The 22287-nt window shown below is 40.6% G+C and overlaps 1 protein-coding gene across 1 annotated transcript in view; it reads right to left on the bottom strand.

The window, feature by feature from the left end:
• The window catches only part of vwa8 (von Willebrand factor A domain containing 8), a 200185-nt gene that overhangs the window by 62944 nt on the left and 114954 nt on the right, over positions 1-22287 (bottom strand). The window contains exons 22-27 of the mRNA XM_033032907.1: positions 20902-20977; positions 17850-17985; positions 16476-16595; positions 13513-13718; positions 6135-6286; positions 629-737 (exon numbers count right to left, since the gene is read on the bottom strand). Of these exons, the coding sequence (XP_032888798.1) occupies positions 629-737; positions 6135-6286; positions 13513-13718; positions 16476-16595; positions 17850-17985; positions 20902-20977 (799 nt within the window). The remainder of the gene's footprint in view (positions 1-628; positions 738-6134; positions 6287-13512; positions 13719-16475; positions 16596-17849; positions 17986-20901; positions 20978-22287) is intronic.

Here is a 22287-nt window from a genome sequence, read left to right as displayed (position 1 = left end):
GAGAATTCTTGTGTCATCAGCTGTGGAGGTCTTCCTTGGCCTGCCTGTCCCTTCGCGATTAGTAAGCTCACCAGTGCTCTCTTTCTTCTTAATGATGCTCCAAACAGTTGATTTCCGTAAGCCTAAGGTTTGGCTGGTTTCTCTGACAGTTTTATTCTTGTTTTTCAGTCTCATAATGGCTTCTTTGACTTTCATTGGCACAACTTTGGTCCTCATGTTGATAAACAGCAACAAATGTTTCCAAAGGTGATGGAAAGACTGGAGGAAAGACTAGGTGCTGAGAGCTCTCTTATACCTGCATTAAGGAGGCAATTAAACACACCTGAGTAATTACAAACACCTGTGAAGCCATGTGTCCCAAGCATTATGCTGCCCTGCCCCCTGGGGGGGGGGGGGGGGGACTATGTATAAACACAGCTGTAATCTCTACATGGTGAAACCAAAATGTATAAAAATACCCTTTAATAAAATCTGACAATGTACACGTTAACCACATGATTTTTTTCTATTACAAATCTCAAATTGTGGAGAACAGAGGTAAATAAATAAATGATGGGTCTTTGTCCCAAACATTATGGAGGGCATTGTAAATAGCTACACAGCGCAGAAAGTGAAAAGCAAATCAAACCTTTATGACTGTTTGTCGAGACTCTGTTGGGCAAAGAACCTTGAAGTTGGCTTTTTCTGGTTGGTTGAAAGTCCAGTGGCTGAATAATTTACATTCTGGCAAAGGTAACCTGTCAAATGACTACAAATTAGAACATTGTGTACTTTACAACTTGCAAACACATTCCTTTCCAGACACAGTAAGCATAATATTCACTGATATACCCGACAGCAGAGTAAGTATCAGATCAGCTCCAAATACAACACAAACAAAAACTGTTACAGGACTGCATTGATGCTGGTGGGAAAGATGGTTGAAGAGAGGGACAAAAAGAGAAAGGAAGGGAGGGAGAGATACTTAAGAGCACCTTCCACAACTTTAGGCTGTCCCAATGTGTTTTATGGCATTGGCATTGGCCCTTCAGCCCAACCTTCCCATGCTGACTAAGATGCCCCATCCACACAACTCCTACCTGCCTGCATTTGGCCATATCCCTCAAAATCTTTCCTATCCATGCACCTGTCCAAATGTCTTTTAAATATTGTTGTAGTACATGCCTCAACTACCTCCCATGGCAGCTTGTTCTATATACACACCACCCACTGTGTGAAAAAGCTACCCCTCAGGTTCCTATTAAATCTTTCCCGAGAGGCAGTGAAATGATTGGATTGTAAACAAAAAACACCACTACTATAGAGCAAGGGTCTGCCTCCAAGATGTCCTATAAATCACAAAATAACTCAGCCTGCAGTGGGTTTGCAGCAGCATCAATTTTAGCATACAGCACTGTCAACCTCTAAAGCAGGCAGTTTATCAGATTTTCTTCTCACCATCTAATCTAACAGAAAAAAAGGAGTTCTAGCACAAAGAGCCTTTTTATCACTGGATTTAGGATTCAAATCCATCCCTGTTTTTGGCAAGCAAGCGTCTAAATTATTTATTCAATTCAACACTAATTGAGTTTATTTTATTTTATTTTCATGTAGTTTAGAGATACAGCGTGGGAACAGGCCCTTCAGCCCTCCGAGTCCGTGCGGACCATCAATCCCCGCACACTAACACTACCCTACACACTCTTGGGACAACTTACAAATTTACCAAGCCAATTAACCTACAAACCTGTATGTCTTTGGAGTGTGGGAGGAAACTGGAGTTCCCGAAGAAAACCCACGCAGGTCACAGGGAGAACGTACAAACTCCGTACAGATAGCACCCGTAGTCAGGATCAAATCCGGGTCTCTGGCGCTGTCAATTTGCAACTCTACCACTGCACTGCCCTTAAGTTCTCATAAAATAATTTTCCGACATTATTTCTTCTCTGCAAACCAACTCCACCCATTCTTAAGTGATGGAAGTAACAGAGAATCTGAGGGAAGAAATCTGAATCATAAGGATTTTGAAAGATCATAACTAAACCATCAAGTGGTTTTAAAACTATGGGGTGGCAACCACAAGATCACTGCTTGAGCAATACAGATTATAATCCACATTAAAAAGGTCAAAAAGGAACAGAATGCAATGCATCAAATTCGCTGACCTGATAAAACCTTGTTTGGAGAGTTTGCAAATGGGTGCACACATAACCATAAAAATTAGGAGCAGCAGTTCGTCATCTGACCTTTTGGACCCTTTCATCAAGTTCGGGGCTGTTCTTTAACATCAGCTCCACATTACTGCATATTCATCGAATCCCTTAATATCCTGAAATCTATTGATCTCCATTCTATTGGTATGTAAGAGATTTGTTTGTACCAGTACACAAATCACAGAATGTTAATGGATAAGTACAGTTGCAAAAAGGAGGGAAAATCAATTGTTAGCTTCCAAGAGTGAGGAAATCTTGTACTTATACATGGGTTTGATGGGACAACACCTGAACTATTCGGCATTTGCCCTGGAGGAGGTGCTTGATTGATTGCTTCTTAGGCTGAACTAGGTGTCCGATTTCTTAATTTAAAGGATTTTGAAGGCCTGGGATTCTCTAACTAAGATAAGAAGATAATTGCACGCAACATAAAGCAAGAGAGATGGCGATGGGGTGTAACTGGAGGGAGGGAGGCAGGGGCAGGGGCAGGGGCAGGGGCAGGGTTTGGTTGTTGTTGTTAGTTGGAGACACAAATGACTGCAGAGGCTGGAATCTAGATTATTTTATAATCAGACTGCTGAAGAAATCCAGAGGGCTGAACAGCATCTGAGGTGAAACAGGAAGTTAGGAACTGTCGTTGTTTTGGGACAAGACTGCATCAGGATATCAGGACATTGATGTTAGTTGTTTTCCTTATACTTCCAATACACTGGTTCTTTCTCTACCATGAATACTGATAGAAAGTGGTTTTGAAAGTCCTTAACATCCTTAAACACCCCCACAAAGGTTTCTTCGTCTTAATGTACAAGCAAGGTCTTTCAGCATACTGCTTGATATTAATTCTCCAGTTTATATCATATTTTAGTTTCGCAGCCTAACTTCATTCTTTGTTTTCCCTTCTAAGTTCTCTCTTGCCTGGTCTGTGGAATCTTTACTTTACATTTACATTTGTTGACTTAGATTGCATTTTATTCAACTGCTCTTGCCCTTTTGGGATGTGTGCCTCTAACTCACATCAATCTGCTTCATTTTAGCAGGTCAGTAGAATATCCTCCCAATCTGCTTGGTTTTTGGTTGTTATTTTCACTCAACATCTGGTCAATCCACAGGGATATTCATTTTTATTTATCCCTTCTAGAACATCATCAGTTTGCCAATCTACTATTTTCCTAAAAGTGGGTAGAAGCAAAACCCACGTCCAGGACTAACTTCTCTAAATTCTCCTTCACCCTGTCTCAATAGTTCAGTTAATCACATGTCTGTGGCCTAACTAATACATGTTCATTCTATGTACTAAAAGAGGGAGATTATATTGGACATCATTGTATATTGACTACATCTGGAATACTGAGTACTGTACTACTCTCATTTAAGGAAGAATGTCAAGGGTTTGGAAGCAGTTCAATGATGGTTTACTATACTAATATATCTGGAAGGAGTGAATTATTTGACGAGGTTTGTATTTGCGGGTGTTTAGAATAAGAGAGAACTTGATTGAACATGAATGGATTGGTCTTGAATGGATAGGGGGAGGATGTTTCATCTTGTTGGAGAATCTAAGACCATGCAAGGAAGGCGGCCCATTTAGTCAGAGACGTAACAATATTACTTCCCCCGGAGAAATTCCAAACCGTAAATTGAAGAAACAATTAAAAAAATATGAGGATAAATGCTGTAGTTGCAGGTAATGGCCTGCAGGTGACACCACACTGCAAGAAACCAATTTAATGCTCTTCTTGGAAACCGAGCACTTCACCCAGATAAGAGTAATTCCTGCAGTACGGAAACAGGCCCTTCAGCACAACTTGCAAATCCAACCAAGATGCCCCATCTACACGTCCTACCTGCCTTCACTTGGCCCATCTCCCTCTAAATCTTTCCTATTCATGTACCTGTCCAAATGTCTTTTAAATGTTGTAATTGTACCTGCCTCAACTACTTCCTCTGGCAGCTCGTTCCATATACCACCATCCTCTGTGTGAAAATGTTACCCCTCAGATTCCTATTAAATGTTTCCCCTCTCACCTTAAACATGTCCTCTGATTATTGATCCACCTAGTCTGAGTAAAAGACTCTGCACTCACCCATCTATAACCATCATATGAGATCACCCCTCATCTTCCTGCACTCCAAGGAATATTGCTTGACCTCTTCCTAAAGCTCAGCCCCTCAAGTCACAGGAATATCCTCATCAATCTTCTCTGCACTTGTTCCAGCTTAGCAACATCCTTCCTATTGCAGGGTGACCACAACTGAATTCAGGACTCCCAACGTTGCCTCACCAACATCTTGTACAACTAACATAACATCCCAACTTCTATACTCAATACTCTGACTGATGAAAGCCAAAGTACCGAAAGCCTTCTTGACCATCCTATCTACCTTTGACACCACTTTCAATGAACTATGAACCTGCACTCTTATATCCCTCTGGTCAATAACACTCCCCAGGGCCTTGCCATTCACTATGAAGGTTCTGCCCTGGATTGACTTCCCAAAATGCAACACCTTGCACTTATCTGTACTAAACTCCTTTAACCATTCCTCAGCCCACTTGCCCAGCTGATTTTTAATAATCTGCTGTAATTTTTAATAATCATTATTGCTATCTTAGATCTAATTGTAATGGTTGAGGCAATCAGTTTGAATATCCAAGAGGAAGCTGTGCAGGTACAGGAAGGAGACAGCAGCGTAAGAATTTGCAGTAAATCTGGTAGCAGAGGCTGGGGTGGAGCATGAATGTCGCAATGGTCTATTTCTGTGCTGTAAACTCTACAGGCAGCCACAATATCTGGAATCACAAGCTGCAAACTAGACCATCTCTAACATGCTAGAAAATTACCAGGGGCCAAGCCTTTTCATGTTAGTAGCAACTCGCGTATGCGTGGTGGAAGTTCTTAAGACACCGGTGTGGTTAAAAATTAAATGAGTGCTTTCAATATGGTTTCCCCTTCAGAAAGGGGAAATTACTTGGGTGTAGGTTCCTGCCCAATGTTCTTCCCAATTTCCTCCACCCACACCAGGTTAACAGCACTCAGTGGTTTGTTCATAAATGGCTCCTCCCTTTCAGTTTGTTCATGCTGGTTGTAGTTAGCGCATTGACCTGATTGTTGCCCTCAGCAATCAATGGTACAAGCAGAAAATATGTTGAGTGTCCCATCATACTTTCTGTTGGTCAGAGTTTATCACCCCAAATGCACCAGGATATCTCTTTTCGTTCAAGTCGCTAATCAAGCTTCAAGTATCCTAGCTCCAGATATTTAGGGCTGTCAACTGCATTGGAACTGCAAGCAGTTGATAACAGAGGAAACCATACTCAAACATTTAACGGAGATGAATAAAATAAATATGAAAATTATTTTTCTGTCATCCATTTTAAGAAAAATACTTGTTTCTTCTCTGTCTGTTTACTGTGGCAGTAATACAATTAGATATTAATATATATACAGATAAAAAATACTGAACTAAAATTCTGGGTCACTCCTTTTAAGACATTTGTCAAGAAGGTGATGTTGAATAGTTAAGCCTTTGTAGATTGCAACAGAATATTTGCATTAGAAAGTAATATTTTAGGTTACAGAAAGTGTTGTACAATAAAAGTGTCAAGCATTTCTTCCATGAATCCACTTACTTCAGGCCACTAAAGGCCCAAAATCTTGTGACATGTGATGGTTTATGAATATCAGTTGCTTCTAAAACAAGGACAGACGCACAAACCCCAGTGACGAAACAAATATTTCCCTTTATTATATATAATTTGCATGTGCCCAAGTTAAGTTGACTATGAAACAATTGGTGACAATCTAAGATCATTAATTACAAGAGTTGAAAGCTCAATCCAATTCTGGTGATCTCTGAGTGATGAGCGGCATATGATAAGCACCAGTAAAAAATGCATCATTGTCTTTTCAGTTCATTTAGAAGTTAACATATTGAGCTTACTCCTTGGCCAGCTGTACATTGGTAGGCTTGGCTCCTATTGGAATTCCATGCTTATGCAATGTATTGATTAGGATTTCACGCAATTCGCCATTGTAGGAATCAAAGTCAAACACATTCCGGACCACATTTGCAAGTCCCTCAGTGGGGAATTTCTGTAAAAAAAGAACAAAAATAAGAGTCCTGCAAAATTTCATCACACAAAAACCTACATGGGTTTTGAACTTTGATCCAGTTTGTAGAACAACTTGAATTATTTCCTGAGAAACAGATGTGCCCTATTTCTGAAAATTATGTGCACTATTTCTGAAAATTAGATGCACATTTTAATTATAATCCCTATGGTTTCTGATTAAACAACCAGTATTGTGCTTAAAATTAGACACAATTACCCATTAAAGGAATAAATGCTGCGTGCATGAAAATAGTGCTCATTATTAACTGGGTTATTGGCTCCTTCGCTAATGAAACCTCTAGAGCTACAGCACAGTTAAAACATATTGGAAACATAATACACAACTCAACTGATAAAATAATAGCCCTAAAATTCATATAAGAATTGTGAACTAACAAATTCCACCATCAGAAATAGAAAAAAGCTTTCTTTAAGAAATCCATTTTTAGATTACCATGCACGAGCAAGTATGGTTATAAATTTCATTTATTTTGTCAGTCAAAATTTCATTCGCATTAACCTCAAAGACCTAAGCAGAAATTCCCCAATGCAACTGTTGGTCTTTTCCTACTTAATTTTGATCTGCCTTAAACTAGTCTTTCTTTAACATTTCTCTTTCCGCAACAAATTTGATTCTTAATTTTATCCATAATTCCTTTGTTATCTTTTAGGCAGTTTCCATCCCCATTCATTATTTTCACTGGTTAACACGAAGGACACCCATAAGGCAGAACATTCAGGAGGTTTTGGATGAGATTTCTCATTATTATGGCGTTACAGTAATAAATACAGTGTGCAAGAAAATAGTGCTCAGTATTAACTGGGTTACAGGTTCCTCTGCCAATGAAACCTCTTGAGATACGGCACAGTTAAAACATATTAGAGACATAATTCAGAACTGAACCAATAAGATTTTAAAGGTTATAAAACAGTTCAATTCGCATGGCTTACTATATGGCACCATTGCAAAAAACTCTGGGCAAATATGTAGGACAAGACATAAACCAATGATATCTTGAATTGTTCAAGTGGCTATCTTGAAATTGCAAAATTGAAGACGTATACAAACCAAGATACTTGAAATTGTAAAAAAGTTTCATTAACCACTTAGATTTAAAAATTGATCACATAAGGTAAGCTGGCAATTCAGCATAGTGTTCGGGGAGCAATGATTATCAGGGATAATGTCTGGCTTTAAAAGGCTTCAACAATATCGATGCCCATAAAGAGCAATGTGACATGATTCAATGAGAACCGATCACTAGCACTGAAGTCTGTGGTGATGAAGTGCTTTGAGAAGTTGGTTATGATGCACATCACCTCCTGCCTTAGTAAGGACCTGGACCCACTGCAATTCGTCAACCACCACAATGAATCAACAGGTGATGCAACCTCTCTGGCTTTCCTCTCTGCACTTGGACGAAATGAACAGAAAGGTCTCGACCAGAAACATCACCTGTTCCTTTTCTCTGGAGATGCCAGCTGAACAGCTGTTACTCCAGTATTTTGTGTCTTTCGGTGTAAACCAGCATCTGCAGTTCCTTCTTACACGTGTACATCAGGCTGTTGTTCTTCGACAACAGTTTGATATTCAACACTGTCATCCCCTCCAAACCTATCATCAAATTCAGAGAACTGGATCTCTGCTAACCCCAATGCAATTGGAAGCTCAACTTCCTCATTAATGGACCACCATCAGTACAAATTGGCAACAACATTCCTTCCTTGATAAACATCAACACAGAAACACCTCAAGGCTGTGTGCTCAGTCCTCTGCTCTCTACCCCCATGACTGTGCAGACAGTCTCAGCTTCAGCGCCATCTTTAAACTTGACGATGATACCTCTGTTGTTGGATGAAATGATAAATCAGAATACAGGAGGGAGATTGATAATTTGATTGAATGGCGCCAGAACAATCTTGTTCTTAACATTAGCAAAACAAAGCTGATTGTAACTTCAGCAAGAGAAAGCAGAGGATCCAGGAACCTGTCTTCATCAATGGGATGGCAGTGGAGAGAATCGACCAGCTTCAGGTTTCTGGGCTTGGATAGCTCTGAAAATCTGTCCTAGGCCCAGCATATCAATGCAATCACAAAATAAGCTTAAAGAAGACTGAGGACATTTGGTGTGTGACTGAAAACTCTATCGAATTTCTACAGGTGTATGGAAGAGATCTGTGCACCTGTAGATTGTGAGTGGTTGCATCACAGCCCGTTTGGGAATTCGAACGTACAGAATTTTTTTTCATTGAGTTTAGAGATACAGAACGGAAACAGGTCCTTTGGCCTACTAAGTCGGCACCGACCAGCGATCCCCGCACATTAACACAAGCCTACACACACTGGGTAAAGTTTACACTTCTACCAAGTATACAAACCCAAGCGAATTAACCGACACACTTGTACATCTTTGGAGTGTGGGAGGACTAGCCAAGAATATAAAGGAGGATGGTAAAAGCTTCTTTAGGTATGTGAAGAGGAAAAAAATAGTTAAGACCAAAGTTGGACCCTTGAAGACTGAAAAGGGTGAATTTATTATGGGGAACAAGGAAATGGCAGATGAGTTGAACAGGTACTTTGGATCCGTCTTTACTAAGGAGGACACAAACAATCTTCCTAGTGTACTAGTGGCCAGAGGATCTGGGTGACGGAGCAACTGAAGGAAATCCACATTAGGCAGGAAATGGTATTGGATAAACTGATGGGACTGAATGCTGATAAATCCCCAGGGCCTGATGGTCTGCATCCCAGGGCACTTAAGGAAGTGGCTCTAGAAATCATGGATGCATTGGTGATAATTTTCCAATGTGCTATAGACTCAGGATCAGTTCCTGTAGATTGAAGGCTAGCTAATGTTATCCCACGTTTTAAGAAAGGCCGGAGAGAGAAAACAGGGAATTATAGACCAGTTAGCCTGAAATCGGTGGTGGGGAATCATAAAAGATGAAATAGCGGCACATTTGGATAGCAGTAACAGGATCGGTCCGAGTCAGCATGGATTTATGAAGGCAAAATCATGCTTGACTAATCTTTTGGAATTTTTTGAGGATGTAACTAGGAAAATGGACAAGGGAGAGCCAGTGGATGTAGTGTACCTGTACTTTCAGAAAGCATTCGATATGGTCCCAGATAGGAGATTAGTGGGCAAAATAAGGGCACATGATATTGGGGGTAGAGTGCGGACATGGATAGAAAATTGGTTGGCAGACAGGAAACAAAGAGTAGGCATAACGGGTCCCTTTCGGAATGACACAAAGATGGGTGGCATCTAAGGAGGATGCAATGAGAATGCAGGGTGACTTGGACAGGTTGGGTGAGTGGGCAGATGCATGGCAGATGCAGTTTAATGTGGATAAATGTGAGGTTATCCACTTTGGTAGCAAAAACAGGAAGGCAGATTATTATCTAAATGGTGTCAAGTTGGGAACAGGGGAAGTGCAATGGGATCTGAGGGTCCTTGTTCATCAGTCAATGAAAGTAAGCACGCAGGTACGGCAGGCAATGAAGAAAGCGAATGGCATGTTGGCCTTCATAACAAGAGGAGTTGAGTATAGGAGCAAAGAGGTCCTTCAGCAATTGTACGGGGCCCTAGTGAGGTTCACAAGGTTAATTCCCGGGATGGCGGGACTGTCATATGCTGAGAGAATAGAGCGGCTGGGCTTGTATACTCTGGAATTCAGAAGGATGACAGGATATCTTATTGAAACATAAGATTATTAAGGGTTTGGACACGCTAGAGGCAGGAAACACGTTCCCGATGTTGGGGGAGTCCAGAACCACGGGCTACAGTCTGAGAGTACGGGGTAAGCCATTTAGAACGGAGATGAAGAAACACTTTTTCACACAGAGAGCTGTGAGTCTGTGGAATTCTCTGGCTCAGAGGGTGGTGGAGGCCGGTTCTCTGGATATTTTCAAGAGAGAGCTAGATTGGGCTCTTAAAGACAGTGGAGTCAGGGGATATGGGGAGAAGGCAGGAATGAGGTACTGATTGTGGATGATCAGCCATGATCACATTGATTGGCGGTGCTGGTTCGAAGGACAGAATGGCCTACTCCTGCACCTATTGTCTATTGAAACCAAAGATCTCAGAGAAAACTCACGCGGTCACTGGGAGAACGTACAAACTCCGTACAGATAGCACCCGTAGTCGGGATCAAACCCGGGTTTCAGGCGCTGCAAGCGCTATAAGGCAGCAACTCTACCGCTGCGCCACCGTGCTGCTCATAAAGAATGAAGAAGACTACAAAGAATTGTAGACACTGTCCATCACAGGAACTGACCCACCATCAAAGGAATCTATAAGAGATGTTTCTTTTAAAAGGCAACCAATGTCTTCCAAGAATCACACCGTTCTGGCCACTCTCTCATTTCAGTACTACCATGAGAAGAACTTACAGGTGCTTGAAAACAGTGATCTCACCAGGTGCAAGAACTGCTTCTTCCCAGCAACCATCAGGCACTTGCACACTACACAACACTAACTTTAGCAACTATGGACTGTATATCTCGTTGGGCTACGGACTTTGGTTTCTGCACTATTCTGGTTACCATAATATTAATTTATTGTATTTTTGATTTTTATATATTATCCGAGTGTTAAGCTGCCTCAAGTAAGAATTTCATTGTCTGTTGTCGGTACATATTATAATTAAATACTCTTGACTTGATTCTTAATGGCACATTAAATCAACAGCGTGTCTACCCTCTCAGCTTTATGCAGCAGACCCCTTATTTGAAGATATGCAAAAGAGTTCTCCCCATCAACATTTTCTGTCCGACATCAAAATTAAATTGACATTCAGCTCATGTATTTAATACGGAGTTTGCTGCTTGTTTGCAAAGTATTCTAAGTGCTTCAAATGTAAATTGCTATTTGCTTGCTATTTGCTTGCTATTCTAACTAAACTTACTGATAATATCAGGGAAACTAACTGATGATAATAGGGAAACAAACATAAATATTTCCTTCAGAGTAAAATATAACATCTAACCTTAAAGTTGCAAAGAGCCTCATAAAATCAGTGTGTGATTTTGCTTGCAGCTGAAGCTTATTGCTTGAAATTGGGGGTCATGATTTCAGCAGGTAAACAAGAAGCAATGTGTTAGGTTTCAACCCAGGCGTCTTTGATAATTCTCTTGTGGGCATGACCCATGGAAATAACAAGAATTCCATCATGCTTTGGAATATGGAGAACGTCTAAATGGAAACCTCATGAAATTTTGATGAACAGTAAGTGGTATACCATTTATTGTTCTGCAGACCAAGTACAGGATGCCTGTACTGTTAATGGTTGGGCACACCACTGTGACTGTGGGTGAAGACTAGATTTGATTATATAGATAGGCCATGCAATGCTGAGTATTCTCATCTCATAAATTTACATTTCATGAGGTTTTTCTGGAACACTAGCATTATTAGATTGTCATTATTTGCTGCACCGATAATGCTTTTCTGTCAAATGTTATTGTTATCTAACTGCTTTCAATAATACGGCTATTAGGGTATCATTCACATTATTCTGACCATGATATCAACTGAGAACTGACTAAGCATGATTAAAACAGCACCTCGTAATATGTCTCAAAGTATTTTATCTGCTTTTGGTAGTTTGTTGAGGTCCAAAGCTGCACATACAATTATGTTTATTGCAATGGTGGAAAATACAGAAACGTTCCCTAAAGTGAAAACAATTTAGCAGTGCATCCAAACAATATGATTCCAGCTGCTGTTTTCTGTCTCTCAGTAAATCTGGAATTAAATAAGATGGCTCTTTCAGTTTAATTATTCCTTCTCTTCAATAGTTTACTTTATCTAACGTAAATGAAAATTAATTGTGATTCTTCTAATTAATTAAAAAACAATTCAAGGGGTGGCACAGTGGCCCAGCTAGTAGAGCTACTGCACCACAGTGCGAGACCCTGTTTCAATCCTGACCTTGTTGAGCTGTCTGTGTAGAGTTAGCATGTCCTCCCTGTGACCCGCATGGGTTTTCTCCGAGTGCTCAGATTTTCTCCCATATATCAGATGTGCGTGTTTATAGGCTAATTGGTCTCGGAAAATTCCCCCAAGTTTGGAGGGAATGGATGAGAGAGTGGGTTAACATAGAACTAGTGTGAACGGGTGATCTATGATAAGTATGAACTCGGCAGAAGTGCCTGTTTCCATGCTGCATCTCTAAACTAAACTAAATTCCCACAACAGCAAAAATACTTAGACAGGAGCAATTATGAAATAAACTAGACTAAGAAAAATACTAGACACAAGGAATCGTTTACAGAAAATGACACATTGCTGGAGTAACTCAGCTTCATGTTTGGCATGAACACTGTAGGCCGAATAGCCTGTACATGTGTTAGGTACTAGTTCTAGGTTCTAGGTTCTATGTAATTCTTCTGGTTGTAAAGTAAGGAGAAAACATTATACAGTTGAGTGTGAAGTTAAAATTAAGATACCAGAAGAGTATATTTTCAGCAGCATTCCAATCCAAAGGGCAACATTTATATATCTTGGATCCTCAGAAGACTAAGGCAATTCTGTACGTCTCCTATGACCCTGACCAATTTCTACAGATGCACCATAGAAAGCATCCTATTCGGATGCATCAGAGCTTGGTTTGGCAACTGCTCTGTCGAAGACTGCAAAAAACTGCCGTGTCATAGATGCTACCCAGTCCAACACAAGCAAATCAATCTTCCTCCCCTCATATTCATTTACATTTCATGTTGCCTCAGGAAACTAGCCAACATTATGAACTGCTCACAGCCTGGTCATTCTCTCTTCTCCGTTCTCCCATCAAGAAGTGGGCACAAAAATACGTACCATCATATTCTAGAACAGCTTCTTCCCTGCTGTTCTTGAACAGACATCTCATATGCCATGAATTAATTCCTGCGCTCTCAATCTACCATGTTGCAGCCCTTGCACTTTTTTTTGTTTATCTGCACTTTCTCTATAGGTGTAACACTAGATTCTGCACTCTTTTTTTTTCTCTTTTATACCACTTGTTGCACTCACGTATGGTAGGATCTGCCTGCTTAGCATGCAAAAAATAGTTTTTCACTGTATCTCGCTACACATGGCAATAATAAACAAATACCAATCACAATGTTTTTGACAACTGGATGAGTTTGGGGAAGAGAAAATGTCAAATCTGAAGTTCCTACCCATGTCTAATGTAATGCCTTTCAGCTGAACGCTCACATACCTGTAGATGTTTTACAATATTGACAACCTCCCTTGTTGAATATGGGTAGGTTATTATTCCTTGATCAGCCATGTTTCTCAACTCGCCAAAGGCCGACACAAGCTTTTGAAGAACTGCCTCTGGGACATCAGGACCATATTGTCGAAGCATAGCAAGCTCTGATTGAGGTTTAGGATTATCAACAGCACTGCAGCTAAATATATCACCTGTCCAAAAAGAAATAAACGAATAATGTATCATTATCTTAAGACAACACTGGAATTCCCAACACACAATGTATAGTGTTGCAGGGTCCTTCTCTCATTAGTAGCCTTCTCAGTGGAGCAGTGGGCCATTGACTTATCCCTATATATGATATACATATGACCCACACTCCCATTAATATTTCCCCCCTTCTAGAAGCTGTTCCATTAAATGACTCTTATGCTCCTGTCCCACTTAGGAAACCTGAACGGAAACCTCTGGAGACTTTGCGCCCCACCCAAGGTTTCCGTGCGGTTCCCGGAGGTTTTTGTCAGACTCCCTACCTGCTTCCACTACCTGCAACCTCCGGCAACCACCTGCAACCTCCGGGAACCGCACGGAAACCTTGGGTGGGGCGCAAAGTCTCCAGAGGTTTCCGTTCAGGTTTCCTAAGTGGGACAGGGGCATTACTATGCTCATACATTATTTTGTTGTTACTTATAATATGCATTGAAAAGAAGTGCATTAGCATGTTTCTGAAATACATTGGCAAATAGATGGGGTGAATAACACCCCAGCAATAAATATTATTTTTTTGATGGTCAGGTCCCTATAACCCAATCCCCTATCATATTTTAACATAAACCAAACTTTCCTTGGAGCAAAGCAATATTTGATAAGGTGTACCAAAGATTATTGTGAAAAATATAAGCTAATGTCGGAGGTTACGTATTGATGTGGACAGATGATTGTTTGGTTGACAAGAAACAGAGGGTGGACATTAATGTTCTTTTACCAGTTGGCAAAATGTAAAGAGAGGTGTACCACCAGGATTGGTGATGGAGCCTCAGTTTTTTTCCCCAGATTATAAAAGTGACTTGAATTATAACATCAAAGGTATTGTTTCAAATTCACGGATGATAGAGAGGTAGGAAATTGTTGCAGAGAGGAAATAAGGAGATTACAAAGGACTACACATAGATTAAGTGAGTTTGAAAAGAATTAGCAATTGGAGCATCATGTGTGAAATTGTTCATTTTGGCAAAGGAACATAAAAAACGATACAATTTAAATAGTGAGAGAGCGTAGGGCTCTGAGATCTTGTGGGATCAGGGTGTCCTAGTGCATGATTCACAAAGGCTGGTGTGCAGGTCAAGTACTTAGGAAAGTTACTGAATGTTATCATTTATTGCACAGGGAATAGCATGCAGGGGTTATTTATATTCAGTTATATTGGCCATTGATAAGAACATTTGGAGCACTCTGAATAGTAATGGTCTCTTTATCTAAGGAAGGATGTTAATTCATTGGAAAAGTTTCAGCAAGGGTTTGCTTCACTAATAGCTGGAATAGGCGGGGTGTCAAATGAGGAATGCTTGGACAGGCTAGGCTTGGATAGGGAGTGGTGACTGAAACACAAGAAATTCTGAGTTTGAGTATGGAGAGAATGTTTCCTCTTGTGGGAGGGTCTAGAACTAGGAGCCACTGCCTATACAAGGGATCAGCCTTTTAAGTCAGAGATAAGACAGAATGTTAGTTATTTCTGCAGCCATGCCATATGGTTCAATGACTAAACAATTAATTGGCTACTGTAAATTGCCCCAAGTGTATGTAAGTTGCAAGAGAACTGAGAGAAATTGATAGGAAGTAAGAGAGAATAGATTACAAAAAAATAAGTGCACCGGAGAAGGACTGATGAGATTATTCTGAGAGCCAGCATGGACTCAGGAGACTGAATGGCCTCCTTTAAAATCGTAAAAAACGAGAAATGAGAGGTACATGACAATGAATAGATTTTAGAATAACTACTCTATCTGAAATGCATTAATGAGTTAGATGCTCTGCAGAATATGATTTCAATGTTTTCACACAAAGAGCAGCAGAAACCTGGTACAGAAGTGGGCAGAAGGCAAAATACATTTAATGTAGGAAAATAAGAAATTATTTATTTTGATAAGTGTATGAGGAAGCGCAACATTGGTCACAATGGTACAATTTTAGGGGGTGCAGGAACATGGGAGCTGGAGCATTTGATTTGTTTTAATCTTGAAGAACACGCTAGACATATGGGATCTTTTGCTTTATTAATAGAAGTACAGACTGCAAAAACAAGTTCTAAATAAGTGGTTAAGCCTCAGCTGGAGAACTATCAAAATCTGGCCACCACATTTCAGAAAGGTTATTAAGTCCTTGCAGAGTGCAGAGATTTACCGGAATGATAACAGGGATGAAGGACTTCAATCACATGCAGAGACTGTGCAGAGACTGGAGAATTCGAGATGAATCTATTTAAAGCAGATAAGATTAAAATGAGATTTGATAGAGGGATCAAAATTGTGAATGCTTTTGATCAAATGGATAGGGAAGTCCGGCAAGTAGAATGGTGACCAGGGGAGTTGAGGAGAAATAATTTTAAGCAGTAAGTCGTTGTAGTCTGAAAGTAATGTAGGAATGATGTGCTGAGCAGATTCAATAGCAAATTTCAAAAGGAGATTTGATAAGTACTTGAAAAGGATCAGAAATTTGGCATTTTGCACTTCTAAGATTATTAGTAAGGCATGATTGCTTTATTGGAAACAAAACCAAAAATAATCTCATTGCCTCTTAATTGTGGCACGTTAAATTGTTGGAAACAAGAGAAATAACTATTGAACTTGCTCCATGTGATAATTTGTTATCATAAACTAGTCAAGCATAAAAGTGTAACAATTCTAGTGTAGACATTCGAGTAAACTCACAAACACCAAATTCAGTGTAAAGGATTAAATTAAAAATCTCACCTAGAGCACCGAAAAAATCATTACCCAGAAAGGGAAAACCAGGTCTATTTGCCAGAACCATCATTCGGAAATCTGGATGAATTACTATCACGTCAGGTCTTCCTTCAGCACTAGCTTGATCTGAAATACCAGCATGTAATCCATCAAATTCCTCAATAATTAAAGAGAACTTCTTTTGCTAACACAAACATTTTATACTTGTTTTTTTTTTAAACTTGAATGATTGGCTGACTCAGGTCCAGAATTTCCGCTTGGGAGTTTTGCCCAGTACAATTCAAAAGGATCAGGGAGGGAAACAGGTCAGGTATGAAGTAGCCAGTTTCCTAGCTGCCAATTGTTGGGAAGGATGTGCAACACCTTCCACGAGAGGCTAATTTATTGCAATAAGTGATGCAAGGCCTTTAATAAAAACCTGTTCCAGCGGACTGTCTAGAGATTTAAAAAAAAATGTAAACTGATTTTCTATCAGCCGCACCATCTTGCCTGGAGCATCCACCTCCACTAACCCCATAACTATAGTAATTAGACCTATTACTATATTAAATAGGCTATTCACATGTACGTTCTCATTATTCCCTGGTTTATCTACTTTATTCTCCTCAGCTACTTTTTTTGCGGTGTCAGATGTCACTTTTTAATGCATAACCATCCTACAATTGTAGATTCTAGTTGTGGCCTTCTTCACCCAGTTTCAGTGCAATCAAACCTGTCCAGCGCACACCTCCGGAGATGAGATTATGCCATGCTGCAGATGATTTTATTACGGCTAAAGTTTAAAAGTGAATTATATATTTAATCCCTGTTTCTAATTTCGAAGAGAATATAAATTTGGCTTCCTACGAATGAGTAAAATAGATATACAGAAAATTCTGCTATAACTCAATAGTTACATTCCTAAAGAAATTTTGTTATTTCATTAAAATGTCAAAATTTCATAATGACATTTCAAAATTTCATTAGAAAAAAACTGTTGTGTCTATGGAGAAAAGGGGTTTATGGCTAGAGAATTTCAGGCTCGCAACAATAATGTATTTTTCTCCACTGAATTTACTAAAATACTTTTTTTTTAAATGGTATTAAGTTTTTGTTATGGAAAGTTGAAAATACTAAAGACAGTATGTTACATGCATTAATAGGGTGTTATTGCACAAGTGTCAATAGAAATGTTTGTCTGTCAATTTCAATGGGAGGTTACATGGAAAGTTTCTCTGGAAAATGTTTTCCTCTTGACTGTTTATTTGCAAGACATCTTTTTTTCTACTTGTCAATTTCCAAAGTAACTTTTAAGTAATTCTCCAATTCACAATCAAAATCACGTTATAACCTATTCGGTCTATTCTCCTGGTGGATTTTCAGAGAATCAGCAATATTTACCGACAACAATACGTCTTCCGTCAGACAGAATCATCTCGCCGCTTTCCACTAATGTTTTTAGGATGCAGGTGACATTGGTTGGTGCCTTGTCAGCCTCATCAATGAGTAGGATGTGTCCGTTTTTAACAGCTTTCACCTGGGTACGAAGGAAACAACTGCCATTTATTATTTCCTCATCAAGTAGGCTCGACAGCCTCTGCATCCTCCGCCAAGTAATAACAGAACAGTGTGTCAATACAGAATCACTAGAGATGGTACAAAGCTACCAGAGAGGTTATAATTATCAGGAAAGTGCAAATGGGTTATGGTTCTTTCCTTTAGAACAAATTGAGGATGCAGGATAGAGGTCTTTAAATGTCTGAAGGGGCTCAAGAGCAACAAGCATAGAGATAATAATTTCACATTGGGATGTCAAAGCAAGGAGGTGTAAATGAGAGGTGCTCAATCTTCCAAGTGGTGGTATGAAATGCTGCTTGAAAGGGGAGAGTAGAGTGGGTGTTTCCTGCAAGTAATTGATAACAAAAATGTATAAAGCCTTTTTGTTCTAATTTTCAACTTGTAGGCTGACAGCTGGGTATTTTGTTCAATGGCCTGTGGGAGGCTGGCGAAGAAAGTGTGGGATGAGCGACAGAAAGAGAATGTTTTCATACAGCACAGAAGACAGCCAATTGGTTTGTCTATATTATCTCTTTTGATGAATAATGCAATTATTCCCACTCCGCAAAGGGATATTTTATGTTCCCCTTAGATGTATGAGCGTTGGAGGTTGAGAGGAAACTTGATAGAAGTATATAAAATTACAAAAGGCAGAATCTTTTTCCCCAGGGTGGAAATGTCAAAAACTAGAGAGCATAGCTAAGGTCTGAGGGGGGGGGGGGAGTTTAAAGTATTGGGGCATTTTGTTTTTTTACAGGGAATAGTGGGTGCCTGGAACACACTGCCATAGTTGATAAAGCAGATGTGATAGTAGCATTAGTCTTCTAACTTTTCTCATTCCGAACAAGGCTCCTTATTCCAATATGTTATCTACCATGCGCAGCCGAAGAACTCCGGATGGGCCGTGGACATACAGACCTGGCTCACCCGCCATGGAACAAGGAATCTGCCTGGAGTGGGGCCCTCGTCCGAGGCTTGTCTCCTGCTCTCCCCTGAAGACCAGGTCCGGAAAGGGCAGGTAAGAAGAACCAGGGATCTTATCTTCTGCGCCCTCAGGGTCGGCTGCGGGAGGTGCCCCTGGGGCACGAAGGCTGAAGGTCAGGCGAGGAAAGGGACGTTGATTCGCGGGACAAACTGGATGAAGGCTGCAGGGTGACTTGGATAGGTTGGGTGAGTGGGCAGAAGCATGGCAGATGCAGTATAATGTGGATAAATGTGAGGTTATCCACTTTGGTGGCAAGAACAGGAAAGCAGATTATTTTCTGCATGGTCAGATTAGGAGAAGGGGAGGTTCAACGAGACCTGGGTGTGCTTGTACATCAGCCACTGAAAGTAAGCATGCAGGTACAGCAGGCAGTGAGGAAAGCCGATGGAATGTTAGCCTTCATTGTGACTTTAGGTGCAAGGAGGTTGCATCTGGAGTATTGTGTGCAATTTTGGTCTCCTAATTTGAGGAAGGACATTATTGCTATGGAGTGCAGCGTAGGTTCACCAGGTTAATTCCTGGAATGGCGGGACTGACGTATAATGAGTCGACTTGTATTCGCTGGAATTTAGGATGAGAGGCAATCTCATAGAAACATAAAATTCTTAGAGGATTGGACTGGGTAGATGCAGGAAAATGTTTTCCCATGTTGGGGGAGTCCAGAACCAAGGGTTTAACAATGGGTAGGCCATTTAGGACTGAGATGTGGAAAAACCTTTTGTTGTGAATTTGCGGAATTCTCTGTCACAGAAGGCAGTGGAGGCCAATTCACTGGATGTTTTCAAGAGAGAGTTAGATTTAGCTCTTCGGACTAAGGGATATGGGGAAAAAGCCGGAAAGGGATTCTGATGTTGGATGATCAGCCATGATCATATTGAATGGTGGTGCTGGCTCGAAGGGCCGAATGGCCTACACCTGCACCTATTTTCTATGTTTCTACGTTTCTATGAAAGCGATGGCTGCAACAGGATTTCATGGGACTTTGAAAAATGCGTCAAAACCTGGTGACATTTGCATATGGACTCAGTGGGCTGTTTCTATACTTAATCAGGGATTAAATTCATGCATGGTAATAATCTTACTGGTCTTTATGCAAAAAAAGAATGTCACTGTACCTTGGTACATATAATAATAATAAAGGACCATAAATTCTGTTTGCTTCTCCACAGATGCTGCCTGGCCTACTGAATGTTTTGTTGTTGTGGTGTTTACTGTTGCTATCATCTAATCATTTTCATTGAATCAGGGATGAAAACAGGCTATTGAAGCTTATTGTAGCAAAACACAGTCGGGCAGTATCTGTGGAGCAAATGGACAGGCGGGATTTCAAGTTGAGATCTTTATCGGACTGATTGTACTGGGCGGAGAAAGCTGGAAAAGAGAGACGAGAGTAGGACAAAACTTGGTAAGTGATAGGTGGATAGAGGTGAGGTGGGGTTTTAATCGGCAGTTAGCTGGAGTGATGACTATAGGTGGAAGGGGATGGGGGAGAGGAAAGAGAACGGCATAGTGGTGCAGCGATAGAGAGTTGCTGCCTTACAGGTGCCAAAGACCTGGGTTTGATCCGAACTATGGGTGTTATCTGTACAGAGTTTGCACGTTCTACCTGTGACCGCATGGGTTTAACCGGGTACTCCGGTTTCCTCCCACATTCCAAAGATGTACAGGTTTGTAGGTTAATTAGCTTCTGTATATTGTCCCGTGTGTAGGATAGAACTAGTGTACAGGTGATCACTGGCCGGTGTGGACTCAGTAGGCCGAAGGACCTGTTTCCACTCTGTATCTCTAAATTAAATGAAAGAGGGGGGATAAAAGGGAACAGAGGTACTCGGGAATGGGGGATGAATGTCCAAAGAAGGGGAAATGATCAGTAGGGACAAGGAAGCTTATTATAGGTTTGTTAAAACTAACCAGAGGAGAATCCTCATACATGATGACCCCATGTTGTACTGAAGGCTGTAGAGTGAGACTCTGTACTGTGGTGTCTCTGAAAATAAATAACACACATCACAATGTCAATTGCTAAAATTTTAGAACCCTGTTTTCAAATAAACAATTTTTGTTACAATTTAACCAAATATGAATTGATAAAAACAAGTACCTAAAAAGGGGATAAATGATGAGAAGTACAATATTCCTTTATCTATTGTAAAACTGATTAGCTAAATGGAATTTCATATATGTTCAAACAAGAGAAAGAGTGATTGAGGGAGACAGATGGGATGACTCTTTCAAAGAGCCGATTCTGTCAACATGGGTTGAAATATTTCATTATGAGTTGCATCACACTACGATTCTAAGCTTGGATTGATAATTAATACAAAAAATCTCAAACAGATTTTGAGCCTTATCCCATGCTCTGCAAATCCGAGAGCATTTTTCAACCAAGTAATTACATTCCATTTATTTCCATGCTGCAAACTAAGAGGCCAGTGATTTAGCATGAAGAAATAGAAGGTTTACAGATGTTAGCGTGGGTGGTTTTTACGATGTTGAACTCAGGCAGTTTCCTTGCATCACTTTGGAAACCACTAGTGTTTACTCTGCAAATCTCTGGACTTGGATCAATGATATCTGGCCCAACAGGGCTAGAGCATCCATTTTACCTTGGGGCGCAGAATGCACAGAAGTACGGCAAATATGCTCAAGCACGTCAATGGGGTTTCTCCACATATCAGGGCCACTAGACAGTCTACTCATGGCAGCCACCGAGGGACACGATCTACGCCTCCAGATTCTGGCACTTACAGCTGACTTTCAGCCATGGCTGTTGCTCTACATAATTCTCTGCATATCAAGTATCTGAATGGAAGCTGTGGAACATCTTGCTCACCCTACAGAACAATGCCCCTGTTGGCATGTTAAGAATGGATTCAGACCACAACGGAACTAATCTCACATTCATGCCACTTTCCAAAAGAAACAACATTGGATCCTTTCTGTAGTGTTCACTGACCTCACTGTTTATCATGGATGAACTTACATGATATACTTTAGTTACAGTGGTAAGAAAGTCCAGGACCGCATAAGGGTGCTGTCCCTCACCCTCAGGGCGCATATGCGGTGACACATGGCGATCCCAGCAAATCACTCGGGTCACAAAGAGGGAGACATGGCAAACTCAGGCTTCACCCTTTCCTCAAGAGGAGATGTTGGTTGTCTCAGGTTTATCTTGGCAGCTCAGCTTTGGGGCTTCAAGAGATGGCGTTAGCGACCTCTGCATTATCCTAGCGGCTCCGTCTTTGCCTCTGTGTGTGGGCACAATCCCTCATTGTCTGTGGGCAGGAAGACACACTG

This window comes from Amblyraja radiata, chromosome 14 (assembly GCF_010909765.2).
Source record: "Amblyraja radiata isolate CabotCenter1 chromosome 14, sAmbRad1.1.pri, whole genome shotgun sequence".
Classification (NCBI taxonomy): Eukaryota; Metazoa; Chordata; class Chondrichthyes; order Rajiformes; family Rajidae; genus Amblyraja; species Amblyraja radiata.
The sequence above is the reverse complement of the archived record's forward strand: the minus strand, read 5'-3'. Positions and strand labels throughout refer to the sequence as shown.